Below are 10,819 nucleotides of genomic sequence, written 5' to 3' on the forward strand. Positions count from 1 at the left end.
CACGCTGTTCAATTTTTATGGAAAGTTAAATATATTTTTTGGATATTTATTTTATCATTCCTTTTATTTATTAAATTTCTGGGCCAACCTAATACACTGTCATATGACATTTTTCGATTTTTTCGGTCTTTGCACCTCCAAATCTCGAGTTTTAAGTTTTAACCATTAAAATTGCTAAAACTACCCACCGTTAGACTTGTCTCGACCTCCCCTGACCAGCTAGAGGGTTTAGGGGTGCTTACCCCCATCCCCCTTGCTCCCCACATTTCTACTATTTCGATAATAAAATTTTTAGCACGCACCCTCTGGCCTTAAAAATGAATTTCAAATAAAATAGAAAGTTTTACACGTATTCTTTCAGTTGTTACACCCACTGCAATGCTATATTCGGGATATTATATCTGCTTTTTACCCTCAGCAAAGCAAACAAACATTTTAAAAATATTGACATGCATCTTTAAACGTTTGCGATCTTTGAATTGTCTGATACCTAGTTAACTAATCCTATCATTCAATATGGGGGTAGAAAAGGTTCATATTTTAAAGATTTTAACCATTAAATTTAATTTTTATTTGTAAACAAAGACCGTTCATTGCGCAGCTTTTCATATTAATTACAAAGATAGAGTGTCGTCTAGAGGTATAGTATTTACAATTATTTCACAACGCAGACACTCTGCTTGTATTAAAATCTTGTGTTGTTTGGCATTCGCACAAAATACGCCACTTTGTCCAAAGGCACTTTGTAATGATGAATCCACCTGTTACCCTTCCTCAAACTTCCATCAATGCCATCTTTCCATACTCCATTTGGCAAGTATATCTCGCGCTCTTCAGAATTTTGTTGCAACACTGGTGCGACGATTATCTGGTCACTGATTGAAAACTCGTCGTCGACGGTCTGGGCTGCTTGTCCCAGAGGCTCTAACATCCAAAGAGGTCGAGCAAAAGGAATTCCATTGTTCAGGGCTTCATCAACAGATTTTAACAACAGTGGATTCACCACTGCCTGCCTCAACTCAAGCAATCCTTTAGCAATTTTCTCAATCTCAGGGTCGTATCTAAATAATTTCAAATTTTATTGGAAAATTTCTAAAACTTTCTTCAAGAAATTCATTACCTGCTAGGAAGGTGTTGAAAGCTCATTGTAGGCAAAAAGGTGGCTAGCTGCATCCATCTGATGTACAGTTCTCGGTCTGGCAGGTTCGAGGTAATCTCACAGCCACCACCAATAGGTCCCGTCAGTAAGAAGGGATAGCCAACTATCCCATATGTAAGAACGGCAGGAATTATGAGCTTGAGGGAGCGCCAATCCGAGGCGAAAGGTGGAAGAGACACAAAGGTTGGTGGCTGCGGACGCTTCACTGCGCCCGATACTCCAAACAAAGGAACGCTTTGGGCAACTCGTGACGTAAATAGCGTTTTGTATTCGTCGGGGTTTGTGAGTTGGCGGTCAAATTGATAGTAACGGGGCATGTCGTGGGTGCTTCCAAGGTCCAAGTAGAATGCGTCAACTCCATAGTTTTGTTGCAAGGACTTGAGTTTTTGTTGGATCCAGATTGATGAGTGATTCTTAGTGATGTCTAAAACGCCAGCGCTCAACACGTTTTTGTATCTGAAAATTGTAAGAAATGGTGAGAACTTTACACTCTTTCAACAGAAATAGGAAAGAAATATAAACTCGTTAAATTTTATGAAAAATTCAAATCAAATGGCTTAGCTCTGTGCGGATTTACTCAAGATAGATAGCTTTTAGTAAATCTGCAGAGCTAACCCGTTCAATGATTTTAATTTCATTCACGCTTTTTGTTCAGGGGCAATTATTGACAAAAGAGAATTTTCAAGATCACTTACAGGGTTGCATTTGCTTACAACCTGGTTTTTTCACCACTGGGTTTATCCACTAAATTTTTACCAATTTCTTGCGCATGAAAAGAATAAATTTTATTCATTTCCCCCCTATGACAATCTAAAATTTGCTGTCAGAAGTGGTCAAAATTTCCTCTACTGTGCAGATTTTGTCTTTTAAATTGCTATTTGCTGCCTCAATTTTTCCAAAATTTTTGTATGCAATATCAAACAATTTTAAATATTTACCTGGTGAGTGCAGGGATTTCTCCGCCTCTTTCATTCACAAGCAGGCCCTCTCGGACAGCCTCATAAAAGCAAACCGACTCTGTACTAATAAATGGCTGCACCGTGAGGATTATCCTAAATCCACGTCTGTGTATGATGTCGACTGTGTCTTTGAAGGTGGGAAACCGAGTTTCATCAAGAGCCAAGTCACCCACACTTGACTGCCAGAACTCGTCGATCAAAACCGAACCTGCTGGGTATCCGAAAGAAACCACTTCTTCAGTAATATTTGCCACGTCCTCTTCTGTCAGCTGGTCAGGGCTGTTGGCGGAAATCTGCCAAACTGGCTCCACAAGTAGGGAGTTGATTGCCTGAAAGTTAAGAGCCACAGTGCAAATATCTATTTAAATAGGGCTAACCGAAATGTTATTACTTGCAAATCAGTCTCCTTAATTCCATCCCACAGAGACGTCTCGGCCAAAAAGGAATGCAGCTGCTTCACGTCAGGTGCTGTACAGATGGAGTAGTTCAGCAGAGGCATGTCTGTTTTGTGGTACACATAGGCAAAATCATCGTGCCGAGCTTTGATGCAAATTTTTTTGTCGTTGGTCGAATCCACATAGAGCGGACTCTCGTTGTTGATGATAAGGGCCACTCCTTTGGAATTCAAGAAGTATCTCTGCAAGACGTTTGCCCACGCGTGTTCAGGTATAGTTCCTGTGACAAAGGGTGCCATCCTGATGTGGCCATCTTCAAGGGGCCAAGCGCCGCCAGCAGCCAAGCCCCCTCCATACCAGTGACCCTTGCCAAGACTCCAGTCGAAACAGTCAGTGGGGTGGTGATGGTGCGAAAGAGCCTGCCACTTGATGTGATAGCAACGGACATCTTCGTCATCAAACAATTCGTAGCGCATCACCAAGCGCGCGTAACGCATCCACTCGAGACACACCGAGCCGTTGCCAGGGTTGTCTTTGGCCAAGCAAGGATATGAATGGCCACCGAGTCCAACTCCCAGTTCGCCAGAAATCACTTCGTGCCCATCTGCACTGTAAACTTTCATTTGGCGCTCGTCCTTGTTAAATCTTATCCTCTCGAAATAAGCCCTCTGCAAAAAAAGTTAACATCAGTTCCGTTCTGTCAAATTCAATGTTTTTTTTCAGACGATTTATTTAAAATAATGGAGGGATAGAAAAAATTATTGACACAAACAATATGAAAAACTGCAGAGGTCAATTAAATATTTTAACTGAAAAATATGTTGATTATTTGTTTTGCTTTGATTGAATAAATTAATTTGATTACTTGGCACAATTTTTTATTGCCGGATACATAGGAATGATATTGCAAAGGAGAGAATTTACCTGCAGTACTTGCTGATGGTAAAAAATGTAGGCGAAACCGACCAGAAAAACGATACACAAAAACAGAATGCACACAAACGCCTTGAGTTTGTACTCTCTTGGCCTTTTCCGCCTCAGTACACCGGGGAACGTCATCTGTCAACCAATTCAAAACAAGCATTAATTAAATTGTTTTTGTGCTATCGATGCACAGCATTACCACTAATTTTTCTTTTAAGAGACTAGACAAACTATTAATACTGGTCACTGAGTTGGCTGGCGAGTCCATGCCTCCAAAACCTCTCTCGTCAAACTCATCAGGCAGCTCGCTATCATTTAACCGCAGCTTTGGAAGTGGCATCACAGACTTCTTCCTTGCACTGCGCAGTGGCACTCTGTAAAGGTATGACTGTGTAATCGTCTTTTTGCTTGCTAAAGAACAACAACCACGCTTGAAATGGTGAGCAAAATCAACTATTAATATTCTTAATAATAAACAATTTTAAAATTATAGCAAGGTAAAGGAATGCAACACTTACAATACACTTTTACAATACTAACATAATATCTTCCTTTTACGTGTTAAGTTGATATTCTTTGCACAGTAATTTTAGTACTGAATTTACTAACCCCTCTATAATTTGTAAAGTAATTAAAAGATATGACACGCCTGACAAGAACCGCTTGCACAGTTTATCAAATCTCGGCGCCTTTTAAAAACCCCTGCGTGTAAATATCAAATAGTTCAAGACACCCAAGCTACCATGCACACTTAAAAAATTAATTAAACTCACTTGGCTGCAATGCCATCATCTTCTGATGAAGTGTATGAGCCGTCATCGTCTGCACTGGAGTTTGAATCTCGGTCTGAAACTTCCTCGCCCTAAAATATTTAACGTGGTTTAGGAGTAGCAAATTTATTGGTGTTGTTAGGCTCAGATAGGATTCCTAACTGAGCTACCTTGCTTAGTAAAACGGGAAAGGGAATATTACTCGAGTGCGTCAGTTTGAGTTGGTTTGAACAAGTAACATATTATACTCTAAAGAGGTCACACCTCATGCCTGGAGCATGAAGCTGCCGTGGCTCTCATCTGGTGTTTAGTTACATCACTGCGCACAATTTATCTTGTGTATAAATAATATAAAGAATTATTTGTGTGGCATTAAAGGACTTCGTCAAGATGCACATGCAAGGTCAACGGTAACAACTTGTTGATCGAAAGACCAGCATCTAATTAATACGGGATAGAAACAACGCAAATCGGAGATATGAAACACGCTAACTTTTTACCTCCTTTCCTTTTTCTGTGGCCACCTCGATGGCATCAAAATTGACCTTTTTGCTATCCGGCGAAGAGTTTTCATTGCCGCCTTTCAATTTTCCCATTTTAGTAAATAACTATAAAAAGTAAATTTTTGCTGCAGGAAACGCAAAATCCACTTCAAGAAAATTATTAACAGAATTTCGAGGTTGTGTACGGCTACGGCTAGCCTATATTTGCTATTGATTAGTTGGACGAGCACAAAAGGATAACACAGTTCTCCCGCGAATGAGACTCAACTGGCTGTCAATTTAAGTGAGACCAGAAAATCTATAATTGCCGGTCCCCTCCTCTTTATATTTTATATCAGGCAAGTCCCAAAGCATTTTATCTGCTGATTAGTCAGCCTGTTGTGATCGGGAGTTGGAAAACCACGCCGCGGCATTGCCAATTTGTGACTGTTAAGTCAAAGCTGTGAAACAACTCGATTATCTCAGAAGCTCCGCGTCTGATTTCACCTGGATGATTCAGAAACCATCGTTGAATTTTATAGGCTTATAACCTGCGCAGCACGGCAACTTATATAGATATCATAGATATCGTTGTTTGCAGAGGAAGTGTTTTGATTCATCAGACCAAAAAAATGTAAAATAACTTGAAATATTAATTTCAACAACTCATTACTTTAAATTGAGATATCAGAGAGATTAAAAAGTAATGTTAGTGTTTATCTAGTCAAAATACCAGTTAGGCTAGAAATTATTTGTTGAATACAAAAATTTAGGGCTTTATTTTTCCCTTATTAAAATTTTTGGAATTTGGTCTAGTGCATATCAATAGCAACACTTCGGCGTGTTTTAGTTTCCGATTTTAAATAGTAAAATTTTCTTATAGATTTCCAGAATTTCCCCTCAAAGCTGTCACCTTATTTTCTTTAACCCTTCCAAAATTTTTAAAACTTATTTACAAAATATTTACCCTTTCCTCGGGTACAGCGGCCAGGTTGTCCAGTCCAGCGGGCAGTGAAATAGAATTCCTCCTCTTGAATTTAGCAGTGAGAGCCCCAGGCTCTGGAGCACTCCTAGTGATTCCATCCTCAGCAACCTTGTCAGCAGCCTCTTCTCCAGAGTTGTCGCTGTTCTCACTTCCGTCTGCATAGGGCACATCTTCATGACTGTCCGAGACAAGTTCCACCCTCTGAAATCGAGACACAACCGCAGTTTTTCTCTGTCTTCGATGCGCACTCGGCGTGGAGTCTGCGACCTCGCAGGGCTCCATCGCCTATATACTACTAAAAAGAGAGTCTCTCTTGTTTGGTGTTGGGAAACAAGTTACGTTTGAATGGATCGACTTGACGCCTCGTTATTAAGCCGAGCACACCTGAGCGAATACACACAACACCACACACTCGCTCTCACAGTCAATTCGCTTTACGCAGGAGAAACGGGCACAGCTGCCTTGGCTGAGGCCCGAGTAGAATATATGGTGAAATAATGCCACTGACGAGATTGAGGCTTTTTATATTTAAACGCTCTTTACTATCGCAAGGCAAACATTAAAATAATCTGTGTTTGTACTACTTTAAATCCCCATGGGAAAAGAAAAAAGGCTTAAAACTTTACATTTTTCCATAATTCTTATTTAAACCGGGATGAAAATTTTCAATCAAAAGGTTAAGATAAAAATGGAGTTAAATAAAAATTGAAATCTTAATAATAATTTCGCTATTATTCATGCGTTACACAATCTCAGAGAGTCACGCCTTTTATTGTTTAGTTTTGATCGCAGTAGCGTTCGTTTTCAGGCCTGGTGCCAACTAATCCGAGGTCTAAAATCAGCGTTTTAACTTAACGTTACAGATAGACACACGCTGGGTTGCTTCTATTCTTTGGTTTAGCAACAGCTAACAAACAACAAAAGTACTTGAAAAGCTAACATTTTTACTTCAGTCGAAACAAACGAGGGAAAAAATATTTTATATATTTCCGTGGTTTTATTAAAAAATCGTTTATTTTCATCTGTGCGAAATTTTTCGAAAAAAATGCACGAGTCAAAAACATATTTATTAAAAATACTAAACTAGAAATAAATAAGCTAAACTCACAATTTCAATCATTGGCTTCGGAGGATCCATTGTTGTTCTCTTCCACCACTTGTTTCGCAAGACGACGGCAGCTCTTTTCTCTTGACTTGCAGTCCGCCAAGCAAATGAGATGATACAACAGCAAAATCAAATCACTTTACAGTGACGCAGCTGCAGCTCAAAGGAAGAGCGAGACTGTTTTACTTGACCCCATCACAGAGCAGAGGCCGCCGCGACCGTCCCAGATGACCGCGTCTACGCTTCAGATTTGGACAGGTTGACAGCAGCTTCTGAAGGACGCGGAATATTGGCAAAAACAAGTCACGGGTGCACTTTCGCTGATATGGACGGCAAACGTGTGAATGACTAGCGAGCCGAGACGCAGCAGTGGGTCCGTCACCACTGCCAAACACCAACAGCAGGCGCGAATGACCCACTGATTGTTATTATTACTTTAACAAGCAAAAGACATAAGTGTCCCCTTCCCACGCACGAACACATTCATTATTGCCAAGCCCCATATGTGTGCTAATGACGGTGCATTCTCCAGCTGCACATGCACCCAACATAAAAACAACTGTCAGTTATTTTAGTTTACAAAATACTTCCTTCGGAGTCGCAGCCCGAAAAAGATATTGTAGAATATCTAGAAAAAAATGGATACTATACGCGCGTCAAGCGTATTTATCGGAATAATTAGTATGCTTCCAGAGAAAGAGGCTGGTGCTGACGTAGGTATTGGAAATGCAAATAATAAGGTGTCGACACCTGCATGCTAACATATTAAGCAGCTATATTTGTAATGGTGATTTGATTGTCATGCGTAAGAATGAGAGCTCGGTTAGGAATTCAACGCGGTTTATTAGCAATTGCGGGGACTTTCTACAATTCTTTATAGCTGGTGTTTCAGTGGCGGGGCTTCTTGAATTCAGGCGAGCTGTTGAAAAAGAGATTTGCTTGGATAAGCAGACTAACAGTAACCAAAATGTCAAGGAGGAAAAATCTATATAGAACCATAATAGTTTCTGGACAGAAAAATAGGTAACAAAGTTCAATAGCCAGATTTTAAAGTAACTATTGGTTTCAAAATATTTTATGATTCTCTTTGAATACTTGGAAAAAAGATTTGCCTAGAGGGACACTTACCCTGCTTCTCGTGCAGCAGATGCAGATCCACTTGGCTCTCCCTTCCTCTTATGAATAATGTTCTGGATCTTTTGCCACTCTCTGTCCAGTTCTGCCTTTTCATTTTTCTCCTTGTTGTATTTCCTTGTTCGTCGTCCATCTGCCATTTTCACTCCGTATTGGAAGGCTGCTTTGGGCAGCGCTTCCTTATTATTCATATAGTCACTGTACTCCTCCTGAGTGTCAAAGTCCCAGCGACCAATGGGTCCTTTCTTATTGCCCTGAAAATGATATCATAATTAATTTTATTCTTTAAATGGATCACAACGTATCGCACCATATCCATTTTGGAGTAATCAGCTTCATCATCACTGTCGTCAACAGCATCGTGCATTTCTTCCATTCCAGGATAGCACTCAGCATAGCCTTCTGGCTCGGCAGTTAATTTTGTCATCATGTGAGAGGTTTTTCCATCCTTTCGCTTTGACCTAAAGTTTCAACACGGATGATAAGTTATATATACAAGCAATGTTATTTAAGAATCATCAAATTGAACTCAAGTGTCATAAAATTAGGACAAACCCAAAATAAAAACTTAGAGGAAAGTAACACATGACGCAACAATTGGCTTGTATTAATAGAAAAAAATGCAAAACTTCAATGAACTCATCACAAAAAGTATCAAATCCGAACAAGTAGCTCGCAAAGTTTTACTGATGTTACTGGGAGTTACAACAGTTGGTCTAGTGAGAGTTTTCTTTCTTTAATGGGCATAAAATTTGATATTTAAATGGCTCCTAGTATCGACACAAACGGACTTTTGAAACCCTAACTGTTTAACAAATTTAAAATTTTCTTACGATTTGTCCTGAGAAGAATCAGCTCTGGCATCTGAGGCGCTCCTTCCACCTAGTGCTTCAGCATAACTCATCTTGAAACTATCCCGGTTTTCACCTTCTTCATCTAAAGCTGGTTTTGCGAAATATGGCCCAGACTTCTTTCCATGACTGAAAAACGGAACATATCATTTCAGCATATTTTACAAGCTTTTAATATTATTTAATTACCTGCTTGAACCTTTTTTGCTCGATGGAACATAATCGCCGATGTCGCCGTAGATGCTTTCTCCAGTCCTAGGCTTTGCTTGGGCTGGCACATCTTCAATGCCTGCCTTTTCTTTCAGCTTCTTGGCCTTCTTGCTCTGGTTTTTACCTTGACGCAGATAAGACAAAATTTGGGCAAGTTTGTTGATGACAATGTCATTGGTGCTCAAAGTAGCTTGAGCCTAGAAGTGTTTTAAGCAAGTCAGAATTATTCATGGCATAGGAAAATGAAGACAAACCTCTTGGCCAGGGCAATCAGCTCTGCTCCTAAGGATGGTGGTAGGGATGTCTGACTCTGCATTTTCATCTTCAAGCTCAATTAAATACGCCATGCGACCAGTTGCAAAGAGATCATTTCTTTTCAGAATATCCAATCCAAGAGCAGCTCTATTTATCTCACAAATTATTGGTTTCTGATTTCTGATGCATTATTGTCCTACCTGTAAATACTTTTTCCAGTTTTGGTTTTCAGTTCAATATCTTCCTCCTCAATTTCCCTCTTTGCTTTGGTCTCTTTTCCTGGTGCAACCAAGCTCTCCATCTCATCCTCTTGTTCTTGCTCCTTGGTGTGGATCTCACTGCGGACCTTTTGTAGCAAGGCATAATCAAGACCTTTCACCAAGTGAGTGTGCTCCATGTCACCACCCAAGAACTTGGACTCTTGGATTTGCTGCCGCCTTCTTTCTGCAGCATCCATTCCTCTGTAGAATCACACATTGGGACACTGCATAAATTTAAGTTATCCCTCACGATTTGACGTCAGGAGCCACGGCTCTGTAGGCACCAGCACTCGACATTGGGTCTTCTGCCTGGTAATCTGGATTTGCACCATCTCTTCTTTCCCTTGCGCGGTCTCTGTACTTGAGAGCCAACTCGGCTATTTTATCATCCTCCTGCTTTTTCAGCTTGGCGAAGTAGCTGTGATAATATTATTTATTGGAACAACACTTAATTATAATTCATACAACAAACCTTTTCTTTTTTCGCCTTTTTTCGGCTCGGTCCTCCTCGCCTGTACCTTTCTTCTTGTTAATGATGTCTCTGACCGAGCTTGGTTGCGAGCTTCTGGAGCTGGAAGCTGAAAGTGTTGTTGATGATGCACTAGCCGCATGACTGGGATGTGCAGGGGTCATCAACAACTTTCGGAAGTCGTCGTTAGTCAACTTCGCAGCCCTAAAATGTCGAGAGATGTTTATAAAACTATTTTTAAGATGCATAAACGTATTAACTCATCTATTATTGTAAGTTTCAAAATAAGACCGAGGAAATATATATTTCTTGCCAAAAATCTATACCTAAATTTGTTTAATTCATTACTCACTTTTCATGGTAATCATCTCTGTGATCGTGGTCTGAAATGAGAAAACAATCAAGCATCCAAGAAGAACATTATTGATGTTTGCTTATTACCGTCCATTGCAGAGACACTTGAATGATATCCGATCAATTTAAAAGCTCCTTAAACTTTTCAAGTCAAATAAAAAATATTATGCAATTGTTTATACGAAAACAGACAAAACGTTTTGTCTGATCCAGTCTGCTCTGCGCCTAGTTCCGGTTTACCACGAACAGTACCAGGACTACGAAAGTATAGTGTGGTAAACAAACATTTTTTCGATTTGTTTTTCGGTATTTTCTTTTAAAGTTCTGCCCACCGAAGACGGACCAGATGTATGCGATCACCGTGCCATCTGTCATCAGCAAAAGAAACTAATATCCAACGCAAGAGAACGGGCGTCCAATCCAACTCCAACCACCTCCGCCAGTTCGGCACTCCCTCTGCGCTGCTCTTGCTCTGATTTATTTTGACAACGTTCTCGCTAGCCGCAG

General features: G+C 40.2%; 2 protein-coding genes across 5 annotated transcripts; both read right to left on the bottom strand.

Annotated features, from left to right (window-relative positions):
• Positions 1-538: 538 nt before the first annotated feature.
• LOC135936027 (myogenesis-regulating glycosidase) lies at positions 539-7,331 on the bottom strand. 4 transcript variants are annotated; one of them, XM_065478701.1, is made up of 10 exons: positions 6,783-7,331; positions 5,657-5,875; positions 4,708-4,815; positions 4,211-4,299; positions 3,637-3,811; positions 3,438-3,572; positions 2,510-3,181; positions 2,098-2,447; positions 1,121-1,615; positions 539-1,061 (listed from the first exon to the last, which is right to left on the bottom strand). In XM_065478701.1, the coding sequence occupies exons 1-10, from the start codon at positions 6,810-6,812 to the stop codon at positions 686-688; spliced, it is 2,649 nt and encodes an 882-aa protein (XP_065334773.1). In that variant the 5' UTR covers positions 6,813-7,331; the 3' UTR covers positions 539-685. The 4 variants fall into 4 exon arrangements, with proteins under 4 accessions (XP_065334773.1, XP_065334772.1, XP_065334774.1 ...); XM_065478700.1 differs by lacking the exon at positions 6,783-7,331 and having other exon boundaries at positions 5,657-5,978; XM_065478702.1 differs by lacking the exons at positions 4,708-4,815; positions 6,783-7,331 and having other exon boundaries at positions 5,657-5,975.
• Positions 7,332-7,602: 271 nt separating this feature from the next.
• beag (IC cytokine homolog beag) lies at positions 7,603-10,632 on the bottom strand. The gene is made up of 11 exons (XM_065478704.1): positions 10,400-10,632; positions 10,311-10,341; positions 9,962-10,162; positions 9,740-9,907; positions 9,430-9,690; positions 9,229-9,376; positions 8,954-9,171; positions 8,747-8,893; positions 8,224-8,374; positions 7,908-8,167; positions 7,603-7,698 (listed from the first exon to the last, which is right to left on the bottom strand). The coding sequence occupies exons 1-11, from the start codon at positions 10,404-10,406 to the stop codon at positions 7,668-7,670; spliced, it is 1,623 nt and encodes a 540-aa protein (XP_065334776.1). The 5' UTR covers positions 10,407-10,632; the 3' UTR covers positions 7,603-7,667.
• Between the last annotated feature and the right edge of the window lie 187 nt (positions 10,633-10,819).

This window comes from Cloeon dipterum, chromosome 2 (assembly GCF_949628265.1).
Source record: "Cloeon dipterum chromosome 2, ieCloDipt1.1, whole genome shotgun sequence".
Lineage (NCBI taxonomy): Eukaryota > Metazoa > Arthropoda > Insecta > Ephemeroptera > Baetidae > Cloeon > Cloeon dipterum.

Bases quoted from the DNA above. Each gene is read 5' to 3' on its own strand.
- LOC135936027 (XM_065478700.1), bottom strand. From the start codon at position 5,956: ATGGAGCCCTGCGAGGTCGCAGACTCCACGCCGAGTGCGCATCGAAGA. The intron at 4,300-4,707 runs GTAAAAAGTTAG...TAAATATTTTAG, and splicing joins CCACAGAAAAAGGAAAGGAG to GGCGAGGAAGTTTCAGACCG. The intron at 3,812-4,210 runs GTGAGTTTAATT...ATACCTTTACAG, and splicing joins GATGATGGCATTGCAGCCAA to AGTGCCACTGCGCAGTGCAA.
- beag (XM_065478704.1), bottom strand. The intron at 8,375-8,746 runs GTAAGAAAATTT...TTGAAACTTTAG, and splicing joins GATTCTTCTCAGGACAAATC to GTCAAAGCGAAAGGATGGAA. The intron at 8,168-8,223 runs GTGCGATACGTT...TATCATTTTCAG, and splicing joins ATTACTCCAAAATGGATATG to GGCAATAAGAAAGGACCCAT.